Source organism: Phocoena sinus, chromosome 6 (genome assembly GCF_008692025.1).
Source record: "Phocoena sinus isolate mPhoSin1 chromosome 6, mPhoSin1.pri, whole genome shotgun sequence".
Classification (NCBI taxonomy): Eukaryota; Metazoa; Chordata; class Mammalia; order Artiodactyla; family Phocoenidae; genus Phocoena; species Phocoena sinus.
This window is the reverse complement of record NC_045768.1, coordinates 24,115,803-24,135,196: the sequence shown is the minus strand read 5'-3', so window position 1 is coordinate 24,135,196 and position 19,394 is coordinate 24,115,803. Positions and strand designations below refer to the sequence as shown.

Below are 19,394 nucleotides of genomic sequence, written 5' to 3'. Positions count from 1 at the left end.
TCTTAAGATGCTTTGTATTTCTGTGGTGTGTGTTGTAACTTCTCCTTTTTCATTTCTAATTTTATTGATTTGAGTCCTCTCCTTTTTCTTGATGAGTCTGGCTAATGGTTTGTCAATTTTGTTTATCTTCTCAAAGAACCAGCTTTTAGTTTTCTTGATCTTTGCTATTGTTTCCTTTGTTTCTATTTCATTTATTTCGGATCTGCTCTTTATGATTTCTTTCCTTCTGCTAACTTTGGGGTTTTTTTATTCTTCTTTCTCTAATTGCTTTAGGTGTAAGGTTAGGTTGTTCATTTGAGATGTTCCTTGTTTCTTAAGGTAGGCTAGTATAGCTATAAATTTCCCTCTTAGAACTGATTATGCTGCATCCCATAGGTTTTGGATCGCCGTGTTTTCATTATCATTTGTCTCTAGGTATTTTTTGATTTCCTCTTTGATTTCTTCAGTGATCTCTTGGTTATCTAGTAATGTATTGTTTAGCCTCCATGTGTTTGTGTTTTTTACGTTGTCTTCCCTGTAATTCATTTCTAATCTCATAGTGGTATGGTCAGAAAAGATGCTTGATATGATTTCAATTTTCTTAAATTTACTGAGGCTTGATTTGTGACCCAAGATGTGATCTATCCTGGAGAATGTTCCATGCGCACTTGAGAAGAAAGTGTAATCTGCTGTTTTTGGATGGAATGTCCTATAAATATCAATTAAATCTATCTGGGCTATTGTGTCATTTATAGCTTCTGTTTCCTTATTTATTTTCATTTTGGATGATCTGTCCATTGGTGTAAGTGAGGTGTTAAAGTCCCCCATATTATTGTGTTACTGTCGATTTCCTCTTTTATAGCTGTTAGTAGTTGCCTTATGTATTGAGGTGCTCCTGTGTTGGGTGCATATATATTTATAATTGTTATATCTTCTTCTTGGATTGATCCCTTGATCATTATGTAGTGTCCTTCCTTGTCTCTTGTAACATTCTTTATTTTAAAGTCTATTTTATCTGATAAGAGTATTGCTACTCCAGCTTTCTTTTGATTTCCATTTGCATGGAATATCTTTTTCCATCCCCTCACTTTCAGTCTGTATGTGTCCCTAGGTCTGAAGTGGGTCTCCTGTAGACAGCATATATATATATAGGTCTTGTTTTTGTATCCATTCAGCAAGACTGTGTCTTTTGGCTCGTGCATTTAATCCATTCATATTTAAGGTAATTATCAATATGTATGTTCCTATTAGCATTTTCTTAATTGTTTTGGTTTTTTTTTTTTTTTTTTTGCAGTATGCGGGCCTCTCACTGTTGTGGCCTCTCCCATTGTGGAGCACAGGCTCCGGACACGCAGGCCCAGCAGCCATGGCTCCCGGGCCTAGCCACTCCGTGGCATGTGGGATCTTCCCGGACCAGGGCACGAACCCGTGTCCCCTGCACTGGCAGGCCGACTCTCAACCACTGCGCCACCAGGGAAGCCCCACCTTGGGTTTGTTTCTGTAGGTCTTTTTCTTCTCTTGTGTTTCCACTTAGAGAAGTTCCTTTAGCACTTGTAGAGCTGGTTTGGTGGTGCTGAATTCTCTTAGCTTTTGCTTGTCTGTAAAGTGTTTGATTTCTCCATCGAATCTGAATGAGATCCTTGCCGGGTAGAGTAATCTTGGTTGTAGGTTCTTCCCTTTCATCACTTTAAGTATATCATGCCACTCCCTTCTGGCTTGTAGAGTTTCTGCTGAGAAATCAGCTGTTAACCTTATGGGAGTTCCCTTGTATGTTATTTGTCATTTTTCCCTTGCTGCTTTCAATGATTTTTCTTTGTCTTTAATTTTTGCCAATTTGATTACTATGTGTCTTGGCGTGTTTCTCCTTGGATTTATCCCGTATGGGACTTGCTGTGCTTCCTGGACTTGGGTGGCTATTTCCTTTCCCATGTTAGGGAAGTTTTCGACTATTATCTCTTCAAATATTTTCTCTGGTCCTTTCTCTCTCTCTTCTCCTTCTGGGACCCCTATAATGTGAATGTTGCTGCATTTAATGTTGTCCTAGAGGTCTCTTAGGCTTTCTTCATTTCTTTTCATTCTTTTATCTTTATCCTGTTACACAGCAGTGAATTCCACCATTCTGTCTTCCAGGTCACTTATCCGTTCTTCTGCCTCAGTTATTCTGCTATTGATTCCTTCTAGTGTAGTTTTCATTTCAGTTATTGTATTGTTCATCTCTGTTTGTTTGTTCTTTAATCCTTCTAGGTCTTTGTTAAACATTTCTTGCATCTTCTCAATCTTTGCCTCCATTCTTTTTCCAAGGTCCTGGATCATCTTCACTCTCATTATTCTGAATTCTTTTTCTGGAAGGTTGCCTATCTCCACTTCATTCAGTTGTTTTTCTGGGGTTTTATCTTGTTCCTTCATCTGGTACAGAGCTCTCTGCCTTTTCATCTTGTCTATCTTTCTGTGAATGTGGTTTTTGTTCCACAGGCTGCAGGACTGTACTTCTTCTTGCTTCTGCTGTCTGCCCTCTCTAGGTGTTTTAATAATATTGTGACTATTTAAAAAAACACAGCCCTTATCTTTTAGATAATTGGGACTCTGTTTTGGAATTTGTTTTAAAAGAATTGGGAAGTAACAGAGGTGAAGATATAGATGAAAAGAGAGGGGCCACATTAAATAAAAGATGAAGCTTAACAATGGGTACTCAGATTATGTTCATTATATGATGGGTACTTGGGGTTCTCTGTGCTTTTGACTGCATTTAAAATTTCAATTAATAAAAACTGGGGAAAAAAAGTAGGCAGAACTGAATGAATACCATAGATCCTGCAACTGCTCACCAAAAACCACCAGCAGCAACAGACTTCAGCTCATTCACAGCGAAATGGAAAACAAAACGTTAATTCCTGCTTAGTGAGGAAAGGCCTACAAGGGGGACTTACAGAGAGGTGTTCTCCTTTGTTCCACTGAGGTGACCTCAGAAGAGGAAGTGGGTATAGGAGACAATCTCATCAAAGCCAGCAGGCAGTGAGCTGAATGCGACAAGAAAAATACAACGCAACTAAAAAACAGGCAAACATCATAGAACAAGGCATACCAGGAGGAGATACGTTCATGGTTCATAACACAGGCAAAGATACTCCACCCCACGAACAACTGGGGAAAAGTGAAGACCACAGTGAGTTCCCACTAACTCCCACGAGACAAACAGAAAAGCTGTCGAATGCCAAGGGCTGAAGAACGGGTTAGCAGACGCTTCTATGTGCTGCTGGGACTCTGGAGAAAACAATTTCGCATGATCTTAAAAGGCCCTGCCCGCCACCCTCCCAGCCACTGGTGCATACCCAGGAGAGACGCTTGCTAGCATATGTGCACCAGGAAGACCAACTTCAGAAGGTTCAAAGCAGCATTTTTTTCCTAACAGCTCCAAACTGAAAACATCCCAAATGTCCACCGACAAAGGATAACTATATTCCGGTATACTGATGCAGCGCAGCAAGAACTACAGTTACCTCATCAATATGGATGAATCTCTCACAGACACAGTATTGAGTGAAAAATCCATTTACTATAAAGTTCGCTAACATGCAGGACTAACAACAATCATTTAGGGAAACACACATATGAGGCAAACTCATCAAAAAAGGGATGAGAGACAAACTTCAGGAGAGCAGGAGGGAGGGAAAGGTCATTGGGGAGGAGCATGGGGGGGCCATCAACAGCACTGGTGATGCTCTTTGTTCTTAAGCTGGGTGGTGGGTACCCGGATGTTCACCGTATTATTTTTCTTTAAAACTAGTCACGTTACAGACACTCTTTTGTATTTGCATTTCATCATTAAAAGATGTAAAGAATGACTGGACAGAGGACTTGCCAACACTGAGCACCTCAGACAAAAGACCAGACAACTGGGAGGATGAGTCCAGGGACTTCCCTGGTGGTCCAGCGGCTAAGACTTTGCGTTCCCAATGCAAGGGGCCCAGGTTCGATCCCTGGTCGGGAAACTAGATCCTGCACGCATGCCGCAACTAAGAGTCGCACGCTGCAACGAAGATCCCGAGCGCTGCAACTAAGGCCTGGCACAGCCAAAATAAATAAAATAAAATGAGTCCCAGGTGAGCGGATGCAAGAATGCCAAGAACAAAACCCCCAAGGAGAGGGCTGGGGACATCCAAGCCTCTGACGGCTGTGCCACTGGTGAACGGGCAAGGCCCGGATGTGCAGCAAAGTCTGAAACTTGGATGAATGGGTCAACAAAATGTGGCATATCCATACATCGGAATACTATTCGGCCTTATAAAGGAAGGAAATTCTGATACATGTTACGACATGGATGGACCTTGAAGACATTATGCTATAAGTGAAAGAAGCCAGACACAAAGAAACAAGTACTGTATGATTCCACTCATAAGCGGTACTAAGAGTAGTCAAATTCATAGGGACAGAAAGCAGACTAGAGGTTACCAGGGGCTACGGGGAAAGAGGAATGCGGACTTCGTGTTTAGTGGGCACGGAGTTTTAATGTGGGATGATGAAAACATTCTGGACATGGATAGTGCTGATGGTTGCACAACAGTGTCAATGTACTCAATGCCACTGAACTGCACACCTAAAACTGGTTAAAATGGTAAATCTTATGCTACTTACGTATTACCACAATTTTTAAAACTCCGTAACTCAGGGAAGGTGCAGCTGAGCAAGCAAACCGGTAGGATAAAGGAGAGGTGCCATCGGGCCCACCTCAACGCCCCTGAGCACACGTGAGGTAGGACGCGGATAACAACAGCATCTGGACGGGAAACAGGCATGGAAGAGACACCACAGAGCCGAGGGATGCCGACTCCGCAGGCGCCCGGGGAGCCTGCCAGTCCACGTCCTCCCAGCCAGGCAGCTGTCTGGGCAGTTCCAGCCCTGGGACCAGGCTCAGTGCTGGGAATCAAAGATGCTCCAGATGATGCCACCGGTGGCACAGGGCCCTGGGGAGGTCACCCTCCAGGTCTCAACTTCAAGAAGGAAGTTCTGGGCACTCAGCCAACTATGACTTTGGGGAAAAGAACCTGCAAAGATTGCTGAGAAGTGGTAGACAGAACCCAAATGCCAAAGATGCTGAAAAGCAAAAAGTTTCAGGAAAGACAGGGCAGTTGATGGCATGAAATTCTGACCCATCAAATTACAAAGGATTCTGACCTTCCCCAGGAGTTCCAAGGGGCATCCCTTTCAAACAGGAAGGCCAGGTGTGCACCGCATGGGCTGGGGGAAGAGCACTGGAGGACGAGTCAGGAAACCTAGATTCAATTCACCACACTTATAGCTGGCCCAGGACCAACTGCTCCCTGAGACCGTGAGTAAAGGGGATAGTGACATCTTCCCGGATGGTGGCAATTAAGAGAAGTAACACAGACTCTGCGAGCCTGAGGGAGTAGGCATGCCTAACAGGTAAGATATCAGGTGCTTTGCATATCAACCTTCAACCCCAAGAGACAGGTAGAGACAGGTATTACTACACACACACACACACACACACACAGAATGAGGGGCTAATTTAGGTAGTCCAGAATAAGCACAAGAGGGCACCAAACTGGGTGAGAAGTATGTCTGGAAGGCTCAGATAGGAGGAAGAAAATTTTAAACAATTAAAAAAGGATACACAAGGATGCACACCATGTTTATAAACACGTATGCAAAAGCACAAAGATTGAAGGGAGCAGCGAAACCAACCAGTTGCTATGCAGCAGGATGGGAAGATGTAAAATGCTTTTCTTTGTGGTAATTTTAGTGTTGTTCTATCAAACACTTTTTAAAAATGTAGCCTACTTCCAACCTCAGTGTTGAAGAACTATGGGCTTCAAACCAGAATGCACTCTGGGCAAAACTACACTCACTGAATATGAGTACAGATGTGAATCTGATGTCTGGAAACCCCAAGTGGCCTGGAAAGGAGGACACCCTTCTGAGGCTCAGGGTCCCCACCCACCTCGGAGCCTCTGGGGCAGGCTCAGAACCCCGCCACTCCCACCCCTCGCATGCCCAGTCCTGGGTCAGAGGACACAAACCTTCTCCCGGCAGACTATCTGAGCTCGAAACTAGAGTCTGCCTTTGCTGTGTGACACGGGCAAGTTTCTTATCCAGCCTGCTAAGCCCTGATTCTCCCCCTCACAAATCAGGGCTAACAACAGTAACCACCAAAAGAGGTTCTGTGAGGGTCCAACAAAACAGTCACTTAGGCAATTAGCACAGGACTGACACACAGTGGCCCCTGGCTCTTACCAGCCTGAGACCCTCCTCTGTTCCTCACTTACTCCTTCAAGACTCAGGGACATAGCTGGAGCTCATAATCCTCCCCGACCCCAAGGAGCCCCAAGTCCAGCAAGTGGGGTTTTCTGGCTCCCATCCTCCATGCGTCTGCACCTGCCCCAACGCCTCTGACCAAATCTAACAGCTGAACTCCCAGGCAACCTTCGGGACAACTCGATGTCACTTTGGGCATCAAACCTTTCCCAAATCCACTCCACAGTTCAATCGCTCACGCCTGTACTACCTCATGTGGGGTTCCGAGTTATCTCGTATATTTACACTGTCTCCCCTTCTAGACTGGGACTCTCTCATCCCTCCTGTACCCCTCCCAAACGCTTCATGCAGGATAAGTGCTCAACAAGTCTATGCTGACTGAAGAAAACAAGTGGGCAAACAAAAACATTTTCGAAAACAAAAATAAACCAGAAATTAAAATCAAGTGGGACTAGTGAGATACATCCAGCTACAGAGAGAAGCCAAAGAGGCTGCAGAAGGAGATGAAGGGGCCCTAGGGCAGAGGGGGCACACCTGGGATGCTGCGAGATCACCCACCTGCCTCTGCCAGATCAGCCCCAGCTGGTAAGAGAGCCTGGGCATCCCTGGGCAGGCGAGAGTGGTCACCACCCCAAAGCAGGTGTTCAGAACACAAGCCCTCAGATGCAAGGGGACTTTGTGGCCCCATCAACAGGACATTAACCTGCCAGAGAGCAGAGGTGATTGGTGGGGAAGGGCTCCAAGGATGGGGAGCCCTCTTCTTAGGCAGGCAGTAGGTGGCACACAGCTCAGACGGCCACAGGGGGCTCCCCGCCCCAGCTAAGGTCCCAGGGACTGTAAAGGGGGGGAAAAGGGTCCCACCCTAAAGAGACACAAACTTGGGGTCTAGGTCCCGATTCATTTGTGCTGAAGGGGTGGGGAAAGAGACTTTACTTTCACCAACCCATATAAAGTCGTCACTTAAAATAACATTCATATCTAAAAACAAAGAGAAAAGTACAGATGGACACACACACCACAATTTTAAAAGTGGTTATTATCTCTGATGAGATTTTAGATCTTTTTAACTTCCCTTGCTTCTCTATATTTTCTGATCTTTCTGCTGCCAGCATGTTCTCCTGTGAAATGCAAGTGGGGGAGGAAAGCACATGCCAACCTGCAGAGAAACACCAAAATGAATCAGCAGCTGACCCTGCCCGCAGGCAGCTGCCACGGGGCCGAGGAGGAAACCCAAGTGCAAAGAACCAGATTCCTGCAGGAGAAACGCTCCAGGCACCGTGGAGGAGGCTGGCAACAGGAGTCAGGCAGCGGAGAAGGACGGGACACGTGTTTTGAGGACAAACTGTGGGCGGAGGATTTCTGTGGTGAAGGAGTGGATTTTTTTCTAAGTCCCTATGCAAGAATGTAAGGGAAAGTTCTACCTCCCCATGCCCGCGCCCCCAACCTTTTGCTATTTCAGAATTAAACAGACCTGTACCTTCATCCACAACAGTGCACTAGCGACAGAATTCAATGAGATTATGCACATGAAAGTGCTCAGCAAGTTAATATTTGTTCAGTCCTGGCCCAGCGCAGGGTCATGTTACTGGCACTGGAGAGGCTGGCCGACTCCCCCTCCCTGCATATTAACACCAACAATCCAGCAAGTGGGGAACCAGAGTTAGAGATCGCATCTCTATCCCACTTGGGAAGGATGTTCACCACCCACCTCTCTTGCCCACTCCCCTCCTTCGCCAGCAGCCCTCCTTTTAAAACAAAGGTATTTTTTAAAAAAATACACAACCCCATGACGCACACAGTTATCCAAAGCTCCCCATGGTCTCATTCACGGTCTGGGGAGGGGGGGGGTTGGAGATGGGGGCAGGGTAAGCCCTGGAGGGCCACCTTGAGCCAATACCTTCCCTCAGGAGCAGGAAATAGCAAGCCACCCAGAGGTCTGGGATAAGGCAGGGTGTCCATGGCAGCCAGAACCCTGGGAGAGGATGGAAATGAGAAGCTGCCTTCTCCTGTTTCCTAGGGCCTTATGTAGTTCCCCATTTCTTCCCACCATTGAGGGTGAAGATACCCCTGCCCTCCAAGGTAGAGTCCACTACTCAGTCCCCCCACGTTCAATCAAGCCCCACCCCCAGCCCTGCCAAACGGCACTGGGCTCTGTTTAGGCTTCCTGGCACTGCTTTTTTTTTTGGGGGGGGGGGGTGGCACACCGCACATGTTGTGGGATCTTAGCTCCCCGACCAGAGATCGAACCGGGGCCCTTGGCAGTAAAAACACGGAGTCCTAACCACTGGACCACCAGGGAATTCCCAGCCTTTGTTTTTTTTTCTTTAATGTTCATTTCTAGAAAACTTCCCAATCACTTTTCACAGGCCAAAGAGGAGGCACTGAGATGTGTGTAAGATTACAACCTACTAGCAACCCTTCAGCACCCTGCTGTTTCCTGAGGCTTTTCAGACCCTTTTTGTCACGTAATCATCCCACTTTAAAGACCAGAAAATCGAGATTCAAGTAGCTCAGGGCTGCACAGCCCAGCTGCCAAGACTCAAACATGCATCTTCCTGCCCTGAAACTCTCGGTGCTTGCCCTGTACCATACAAGTCACTGCGGAGCTCCAGGGACAGTGAAAGCAGCTGCAGCAAATGCAATACCGGCCAATGGGCCGTGCCCTCCAAGGCATGGGGGCGGGGGGTGCTAACCAGCCAGCCACACACCCTCCCGGCTTTCCACACAGAGCTGCTGGGAGACTGTGCATGCAGGGGAGGGGGGCGACGGGGCTGAGCAACAGCCGCGCGAGCAAAAGCGATGCCAGGGCTTTAGTCAACAGAGAACTAATATGAGTCAACAGCGGGTACCGCTGCCAAGCACAATGATGGGATCTTCAGCTGCGTTAATAGAAGGGGAGAGTCTCAGGCAGGCCGAGGGAGTCCTGCCTGCTCTGACCTGACCACACCTGAGGGCAGGGCAGGGCTGGGCTACGGACACACGGAGGCACCTTCCAAGGCAGCGCCAGGGTTTTTGAAGAGGAGTGGCTCAGGGTGGCACTCTGGTCTGTAGGGTGGAAGCTGGGTTTGGACAGCAAGCCCACTCCAGACTGCACATTACCAATGGACTTTTTTTAAAAAAAGATCCTGACTATCCACAGCAAAGGTTAAGAACACTCAGGCGTGTCAGGGGACAAGGCCACCACCTGGGGGAGGGGCCCCAGGCCCTGTCATTTGCTTCCTCCTTTGTTATATATAACAGCTGGGTCGTGGCTTGACCCAGAAGTGGCCCTGACACAACAGGTAATCTAAAAATGGGGAATTCCCTGGTGGTCCAATGGTTAGGACTCGGGCTTTCACTGCCGTGGACCCGGGTTCAAACCCGGGTTCGATCCCTGGCCGGGGAACTAAGATCCTACAAGCCGCTCAGTGTGGCCAAAAAATAAATTAGAACAAAAATTTTTTTTTGAATGCACAAGGGACACTGGATTTGACATCCTAGAGCCTCAAGTGTCCAAGTCTCTGGGAAGTCCTCCCAATTCATCCACCAGCACCCTGTCCGGTGAGCCTGTCATTATCACTCAGCATCACTTAACAATAAAAAGACGCTCTGCTACACGTGTTTCCCAAGAGCCTCAAGGCCACCTCTCATTTACCTTTGGGTCCACAGCCCAGCATTTGGCACACAGAGACGCCCAATAAATGGTGACAACTGAAATCCGAGGTGCCCCAGCACGATCACAGTGAGGGTGCTGTGTTCGAGGCAATTCTGGAACATAGGCATCCTGACTGGAGCAAATAAAGCGGCTTATGACAATGCATAACCACTGTTAGTATACTGAGCGACGAATTCTTGACGCTACCACTACCAGGGTTTTTTTGTTTTTTTTTTTTTTTTTGCTGTGGCCTCTCCCGTCGCGGAGCACAGGCTCCGGACGCGTAGGCTCAGCGGCCATGGCTCACGGGTCCAGCCGCTCTGCGGCATGTGGGATCTTCCCGGACCGGGGCACGAACCCGTGTCCCCTGCATCGGCAGGCAGACTCTCAACCACTGCGCCACCAGGGAAGCCCTACCAGGGGGTTTTAATTACAAAAGAGTTATCGTTAGCCTGGCAAGTGTGCTTTGTGCCCGTGCGAGTGACTGGAGACAGACAATCCAGCTTAGGGAGATGGCGGTCAAAGGTAAATCCTGTGCGCCATGCAGCAAAGCAACCCCGGGGCCCAGGAAGCGGTAAAAATCCAGGAACGCAGGAGACGAGAATAATGACCAGTGGGACTAAATGCCAAAAAGGACAGCATAAAAAGTGAGCTTGGTGAAATGGGCTGAGAAGGCACACGCATGCTACAGATTCATGGGGAGCTGGCCGCCTGGAGCTCACCTTGTAACTCTAAGAATTAAATACAGGAACTAAGACTCGAATCTGGGAAGATGAGCACAGGAGACTGTGCGATGCAGTTCTAATGCCTAATAAATCTTTAAATCGATGAGCTGTGCTCACTGTTTATTCTTCTCCATCTTTCCTCCCCAGGCAAGGGCTCACATGACAAAAGCCAGCATTTGCTCTGGATTTGCCTTTGGACGGGGTATATATACATATGCGTGTCTGTATAAATAAAATTGGGAGTTCACTAAATAACATCTTAAAGCATCAAAAAATCTGCCATTATAAGAAAACCTGGTGAATTCTTTTGTCAAGTAGCCTTTAATAAAGTGAAGAAACCTCTTAGGATGCAAAATTCCCCTCCCCTCACACTGGGCCAGGGTTCCACCAGCTGTGGTTAAGTCAGCATTCCCATCCCAACCTGTTCATTTGGGTACCTGTTTGGGTCTATTCACTACGCATGCATCTTACTGGGTTTGCATTTTTCATCCCAGAAACACAGCTTAAGCCTGTCGCACAAACCTGACAGAAGCATTGCATTTTATAAACCAATCATCCCCGGGGAACAGACAAGAAAACCATCAGCAATGAGCGTTGTCAAAGTTCCAAACCAGAGCATTCCTTTCCCAGATCCGAGATGCAGAATACGCCACATCCTCTCCACACACCAGCTGCCTGCTCCAGAAGCAACACACTCACCTCACCACTGGCTGCCCCCCGACCGCCCCTCCCAGCCCCTTCAGGCCTCCTCTCCCAGCTGAATAAAAGCTGGAGAGACCCGTCTTGGGGAAGCAGTAACATTTTAATACTACTGTAAAGACAACTGCTCTAAGCACTGGAATGTTGGCTCCTTTTCCATGAATAAAAAGGCCCCCAAAGGGTATTATCATAACAAAATCATATCCTATGGAGAGCACCAGGAACCACAAAAATAAAATCGCCATAAACTGATACTGTCTCAAAATTAAACCTACACAAGGAAACGTTAAACCCCAAGCCAGGCAGGCTCTCATTTTCCCATCTAAAACCCTTACAATATTCCCAGTTCTCTCATGACGTCCAATTTCCCCCACCCGAGGAGGCCTAAATGCTTTCTTTCGAAGTCCCGGTATGTTATTTTTTTCCCTTGAAACCCTCGAGATGCTCTGTAACATTCATCTAAAGCTCAATCGTTGCTGTGTCCTCGGTCACACCCAAAGATTCCCAAAGGCACCGTCTGCCGCAGCGCCGGGTGCACAGCAGGCGCCCCACTAATGTGCGGATTTGATTTGATCAGATCTGGCCCCTTCGGCTAGAAAGACACATTGGTAGCCAGACGCCCAGGCGGGGACAGCAGCGCCAGCCTAGCTCTCTGCCGGAGGCGGCGGGGTGCAACCACCTGTGGGCGGGTGGCCGGGGCTCAGGCCGCGGCGCAGCTGCCCTGGAGTGCCTCCGCGGCTCCACGCACAGACCCCGGGGAAAGTCCGGCGCCCTAGGCCCGGGAGCACCCCGGGGCCGACTCCCAGCGCCCCAGCAGGGGCTCTGCCGGTGCAAAGTTGGCCTGGTCCACGAGGATCCATTCTAGAGTTAGCTCCCAAGTCGCCCGGCCGCCTGTGAGGCAGCGAGCCAGAGGGGCTCTTTAGGATGGGACCGGGTCGGGGGGTGGGGCGGGGTGGTACACCGAGATGGGAACAGAAGAGAGCAGAAGTGGTCCCCCGACTCGCTCCCAAACTTGGGGCACCTGCCGGCCAGCAGGCGAGGGGGATTCTCCGCCTTGCCGTCCCACCAAGGCCTGGTGGCGAGTTTGTCGGGGCAAGCGGGCCACCCCATGGCAGCCCCGCATTGCTTTGAGATTTTCTAACCAATAATCCAGTACCGAGAAGGCCGATGCAGGAACCTGGGGGACAGAAGGGGAACGCCAGTCACCTGCGCCAGGGGGCGGGGACTTGGGACTCGGGGGCGCGGGCCAGGGATGGGGCCCCGGAAGAGAGCAGGACGGGGTGGCCCGAGAGGGAACCAGACTAGGAGTGCTTGCAGAAGGGGGAGGGGATCCCGGAGAGGTACAAGGGGAGCGCCCCAGAGGGAAGCATCGGGGGAAGGGAGCTGCCCCAAGGGCCGCGGGGTGCCAGTGTCCCGGACCGGCCCCGTCACTCACCGGCAGGTCCACGCTCACTTCGGTCCCGTCGAGCAGGAAGACGCGGCAGTAGAGGGTGGCCTTGGAGGCCCCGGCGGCGGAGATGTGCACGGCCGCGCAGCCCATGAGCAGGGGCCCGCCGCCGGCCGGGAACACACTGCCCCCGGGCGCGGCGGGCAGCGTGGACACGGCGGCAGCGGCGGCCGGGCCCCCCCGCGGACCCCCGTCGCGCTCGTCCCCCAGGCCGGCGGTCCCGCGCCCTGCCGCGCCCCGCGCGTAGCGCTGCATGGAGCGGCGACCAAAGGTCCGGCGCAGGAACCGCAGCATCCTGGCTGGGGGCGTCCCCTGCCTCCGCCCCCTGCGCCGCCGCCGCTGCGCCGCCGCCCAGGAGCGCCCCGCGACGCCGTCAGTGCAGGCGGCCACCCGCGCCGCCTCCCGCCGGCTGTGGACCGGGGCTCGCTCCCGCCGAGAACGAGGCCGCGCTTCGGCTGCCTGCGGGGCGCGCCGGCCCGGCCAGCGCCGGCTGCGAGTGGCCGCGGGCGGGAGGGCGCGCTCGGGGCGGCTCAGGAGCCGTCCCGCCGCCGCCTCCGCCGCCACGCGCCCTGCCGGGCCGGCGGCCTGCGCTCGCCGCCAAGGGGCCGCTCCCGACTGCCGGCCGCGGGCGGCCCGAGGACTGTGGGGGCGCGGGGGGCGCGGGGGCGGGCTGCGGGCTGCTCCCGCGCCGCGCGCCGGCCGAGGGCCAGCCGGAGCAGGGCGCCTGCGTGCTCCTGGCGCGCTCGCTCCCACTCGCCGCGCCCAGGCCCGAGGAGGCCCAGCCGAGCGCCCGCTCCCCAGGCGCCTTTTCCTGCGCCCGCAGCCCCCGCCTCCCACCTGGGAGGCTGCACCTACAGCCGCCGCCTCCGCCGCCACCGCCGCTACCACCGCCGGGACTGCAGCACGCCCTCCTCCCTCGGGGCTGCGCCGGGTATTTGCAAACCGGGTCTGTGCTGCCCCCTGCCGGCCCGAGCGCCCCCTGCTGCTGTAGGTGTGCTCACGTGTGTACACGTAGGTGAGCACACACGTGTTTCCGGCGCCGCGAGCCCTGAAGACGCCGGAGAGTCTCCCCTTGCCGAGTTAGGAAAACGCGCTGCATGCCCTCGGGGGAGCCTTGCCTGGGAGGCCCGAGAGAGACGCGCATTAAGCGAAGGCCCTACCAGGCCCTCACTTTCCCCTTCTGGAAAAGGATAGGGGTGAACTAGGTAATCTACCAGGTCCCTGCTACTTAAAGTTCTGTCAGTTTAAGATCTCAGAGCTGGAAGGGCCCTTTCTGCCGTCACAGTCTAATGGGCTCATTCCAAATAAGGAAATTGAGGCCAGGCAAGGAGGGGTGTACTTTTCCAACCGACTACACAGAAGAACACCTTTCCTCAGGGAATTCGTGTCCAGGATCGAGGCAGAGGCCTGCATAAATAGCCATAACTGAGAAGGCTAGTAAAGCTTGCACAAGTTACTGAGAAGCAGAGTAGAACTGAGGCATGAGGAGGATAGTATAGGACACACAGAATATTGGAGGCGGAGGGAAGGGTTTATAAACGGTGCCCCACAGGTATACATGTTCGAGGCCTGGTTCAGGGAGAAGTGGGTTTCAGTGTGGCTGAAAGGAGGTCAGGCCTCTTGAGAAGAACAACACTGGTGTGTGTGTGTGTGTGTGTGTGTGTGTGTGTGTGTGTGCCTGACACTATGCTAAGCCCTTCCCATTCATCATCTCACTAAATCCTCAGCACAGCCTGGTTCCATAGTCCGTTTTATCCCCATTGTACGGAGGAGGAAATTGAAGCTTAGAGAGCTTAAGAGACTTGCTCCAGATTTCATGGTTAATAGGGGCTCGTTTGCTGGGATTTAAAGCTGTTGCTCCTAACTACGGCCAAGCTGAGGCATGTGACATGATTGGCAAGCGATGAGAGTTTCTGAGAGTCCTGGACGGAGGCAGTGGCCACAGCAAAGGGGAAAGAGAAAGGGAGGGGTGAATTCAGGAGGCATTCCAAAATCGCCATTTACTGAGGATCAGGCACTGTCTTGGGTGATTTCATGGATGATATTTTCAGTATCCTCACTCCAACCCTTCCAGGTAGTTCTATTTGTCCCCATTGACTTAGGTGGAGTTTGGGACTTCTTAGAGAAGTAATATCCTTGCCCGAGGCCTCAGAGCTCCTGAATGGCAGCAGCCAGTACCTTCACTTGTTGCCTAGTGTTTCCTTTATGACTCTACAGGGATCTACCGGGTGACAGTGTATTCTGAGGGGGCACCTGCAATCAGCCTTCCAATACCCACTCTGCTCCCCTCCCTCAAGACTTGACTTAATAGAATACCATCAGCAAGCTGGTGTTCAAAGGTAGCCCAGTGTGCTTACTGGTTTCTAAGGGTAGCCCATTTCACACTATATAGCCCAGGAGTGCTGTGGTAGACTGAATAATGGCCCCCCAAAGATGTCCACATCTTAATCCCCAGAACCTATGAATATGTTCCCGAACATGGCATAAGGGACCTTGCAGATGTGACTGAATTAAGGAGTTTGAGGTGGGGAGATTATCCTGGGTTATCATCTAGGTGGGACCAATATAATCACAAGGGTCCTTATAAGAAGGAGGCAGGAGGGTCAGAGACAGAGAAGGTGATGTGACAATGGCAGCAGAAGTCAGAGTGATGCATTCAGGAGCCAAGGAATGCAGGCAGCTGCTAGAAGCTGGAAAAGGCAAAGAACGGGTTATTCCCTAGATATTCCAGAAGGAACGTAGCCTTTGTTTTTAACACAGACTGTAAAATCCATCTCTGACTTCTGAGCTCCAGAATTGTAAGATAATACATTTGTGTTGTGGTGGGTTTTTTTTGCGGTACGTGGGCCTCTCACTGTTGTGGTCTCTCCCGTTGCGGAGCACAGCCTCCGGACGCACAGGCTCAGCGGCCATGGCTCACGGGCCCAGCCGCTCCGCGGCATGTGGGATCTTCCCGGACCAGGGCACGAACCCGCGTCCCCTGCATCGGCAGGCGGACTCTCAACCACTGTGCCACCAGGGAAGTCCGCTTGTGTTGTTTTAAACGACTAAGTTTGTGGTGATTTATTCCAGCAGTGATAGGAAATGCATACAAGTGCAGTGTTAAATCATATTAGTTTGGTGCACTACCGTTTTCAAAGCCTCTTGGCACTGTCATAGCGCCATCCCTCTCAAAGTAAGTGTCATTCAATTTGCAATTATCCTCTGTCCTTCCCTCCTACTAAATGCTGAGCTCCATGAAGACAAGACTTTTCCTTATTCATCATCGTATCCCCACCCAGCACCTAGCCTGCGGTCTGGCAAGTAGTCTGCGTTCAATAAACACTCATTGAATGAATGCAGGATCACATTTCATTGTCGTAATAGCCCCGTGGGGTAGGTATTGCTTTTGCCTTTTAGAGATGGAGAAAATGAAGCCTGGATTGGAGCCCAGACTCACACTCATGTCTCCTGACTCGAGCTCCCATGTGCTGCCGACAATACCATGTCACTGAGAATCCCATGGGGACTCCAGATTGCTTTAATTTTACCTGCACCTCCTCTGTGCCAGGCACCGTCACCTAACTGATCTCATTCAGTCCTCATCACAATAGTGATTTAAGCACTATTTTCTCCACCACACAGAGGAAAAACAGAGGCTCAGGCCTTCCTTTGATTAAATTTCATGTCACCCAAGTTTCCTCCCCAGAATTTCCACATTCGATGAGTAAGTTTGCATTTCGTCTGCTCAGTGTTACATATTTCAGTGATTGCTCTGTCTTAATCTTTGCCTTTTGGACCCTAAAAATTTCCTGTCCCTGTTATCCAAGCTCTGTACCAGCCCTTCAGAAATTTTAATTGCCGTTTCTCAGACCTCCTCTATGTTCAATGAAAATGGGCCAGAACTGTGCATGTATCCTGTGTGCCAACACATCATTCTTTAATGGGCCTCTTGGTCCTCAAACGATTATTTAGTGTTTCACCTGTGTTCCTGTCTAGAAACAGGAACTGTCTTGAGCTCAAGTTCTCAAGAAACCGTCTACACTAAATTCCAGGTCCTTTCCTTGGCCATGAGCAGTAGCTTGAGTTCCTCAACTTCATGGGCAGTAGTTAGAAGCTGACCCCTAGAGTCACTTCTTGCTTTCTCCTCATTAAAGCTCAGCGACCACTTCTTTACCCACCTTCTCAGGTTCATGAGAACTTCCCGTCTTCCTTCCCATCCCTACTCCCAGAGTTCCGTCATCAGTAAACCCCTGAGAGTTCCTTATATACACCCTTCCTACAGAGCAGTTTTACATGTTAATTAAACAGCCCTTAGCCCTGTCTCTAAGGAGCTCCTCTCAGAAATGTGCCATTTATCCCTATCCTTTGTCTCCTGGCTTGTTTCCTAGACTCAGTCAAATTGCACCCTCATTCCCTCCGATGCCTTTTCTTTTCCCATAGAACAAGATTACATTTGAATGTATGCTTCTGTTTTTTCATACATTTTTCCTTCCATAAACATTTATTGAGACCTTACGATATCCCACAAAGCCTTCCCTACCCTTCCGTGTTTAGTAAATGTCGGCTTAACCTTTCTGCTATGGTTTTACAATAATAATAGCTATCATTGATTAAAGACTGTGTAGTGGGCAGCTATGGCCAGCCTAGCATCCGTTTTCCTTCTCCGGGTTACAGAGTTTGGGTTGCTTTGCAGAATTACTTCACCTCCACTCAGAGGCCTAATGGTCTAGGTGAAGCTGACCCCACCTCCTGCCTCAGGTATGGCACATGATCAGAGCTGGCTAATCAGAGCATTACATTTCTCAGTGACCTGTTATTGGTTCAAAACTGGGCAGTAACCCATGTCAGGCCAACGAAGGTCAGCCCTGGAACTCTTGTTGAAATTGTTGGGAACCAACAGTGTTAAGCCTGCTGCTTCAGCCATGCCTGAAGCTACCCCTTGGAATTTACAGTTTAAGGAGTGAATCAGATTAGAATAAAGATTTTCCAGGTCCCAGATCTTTCGCTGGCTTCACTTGTTCTCTTTCCTGAACACAGAGCATAAGAATTATTTCAAATAGGGACTCACTTTGTTCATTCTTTAAAGGACTCATCTCTAAGCAAATCATTAGCAAAGCAATTCTCATCACTGAATTTACAGAAATAAATGAAGAGTTAATAAGTCATCTAAACTTTTAGATTCAGAAGTGGCAGTGACAAAAGTGACTTTTTGGCAACTGCAACTGAGTCCCAAATTTCTGACTCCCTCAACATCTAATCCCTAGGTCTCCATTCCAAACATCTACTAACCCAGCCCCGTGTCTAGACACAGAGATCAACATCTGGAGAGAAAGAGGGGTGTCCCCCACTTCGCTGATGCCCATCCTAGCATGTGTATCCTATCTGAAGACCCATTTCTTCCCTGAAGGATGTGCATCCCGCTTTGGGGAAACACACGTGGCTCTGATGCGATAGCCCTAACATTCATGCTGCCGATGACAACAAAGAAGGAAAGGGGGGCATTTCTATAGTGTCTGCCCACCTTGCTGCCTCCCTGCCTTCAGCTTAGGTGTAGCCCCTCTTTTTTATTTTCTTTGCAGTACGCGGGCCTCTCCCGTTGTGGAGCACAGGCTCCGGACGCGCAGGCTCAGTGGCCATGGTTCACGGGCCCAGCCGCTCCGCTGCACGTGGGATCCTCCCGGACCGGGGCACGAACCCGTGTCCCCTGCATCGGCAGGCAGACTCCCAACCACTGCACCACCAGGGAAGCCCAAGGTGTAGCCCCCTCTTACCTGACATGCTTGATGTGCTCACCTATCTCTTACTCTCTCTTAGCCAACTGCTTACCTTTGGTTCTGTATCCAATGGTCTAAAATCAGTGCTGTCCAACAGAACTTTCTGCAATGATGGAAACGTTCTACATCTGTGCTGTCTAATATGGCAACCACTAGCCACATGTGACTATTGAACACTTGCAAGGAGGCTAGTAAGATTAAGGTATTAAATATTTAATTTTATTTCATTTTAATTTATTTACTTATTTATTTAATTTTTTATTTTTGGCTGCGTTGGGTCTTCGTTGCTGCATGGGGGCTTTCTCTAGTTACGGTGAGCGGGGGATACACTTTGTTGCAGTATGCGGGCTTCTCATTGCGGTGGCTTCTCTTGTTGCAGAGCACAGGCTCTAGGCATGTGGGCTTTAGTAATTGTGGATCGCGGGCTCAGGAGTTGTGGCTTGCGGGCTCTAGAGCATAAGCTCAGTAGTTGTGGCGCATGGGCTTAGTTGCTCTGCGGCATGTGGGATCTTCCCGGACCAAGGATCGAACCCGTGTCCCCTGCATTAGCAAATGGATTCTTAACCACTGTGCCACCAGGAAAGTCCTCATTTTAATTTAAATATAAATCTGATTAGTGGTTACCATATTGGATGATGCAGAACTAGATATCACCCCTACCCCATCACCTGCAGCTGGGTTTGTCTCCCCGGTCCCTGTTCCACTCCTATTGGGAGAGTCTAGGTCCAAGTAGCGACCCTTTCTCTCTGTCCCAGACTTCTGACATTAACCTTCCCAGGCCCAGCCAAGTCATAAGATATGACAGCTCTGAGCCTATTTGCCATCAAATCAAAAACCCATCTTCTGCCAAGTTGGTCAAAACCAAGGTAACTTGTTCTTTC

General features: G+C 50.1%; 1 protein-coding gene across 2 annotated transcripts in view; it reads right to left on the bottom strand.

Annotated features, from left to right (window-relative positions):
- The window catches only part of EPB41L4B (erythrocyte membrane protein band 4.1 like 4B), a 145,794-nt gene extending 132,743 nt beyond the window's left edge, over positions 1-13,051 (bottom strand). For both annotated transcript variants that reach the window (XM_032635734.1, XM_032635733.1), the window contains exon 1: positions 12,746-13,051. In XM_032635734.1, coding sequence (XP_032491625.1) covers positions 12,746-13,051 — 306 coding nt within the window. The remainder of the gene's footprint in view (positions 1-12,745) is intronic.
- Between the last annotated feature and the right edge of the window lie 6,343 nt (positions 13,052-19,394).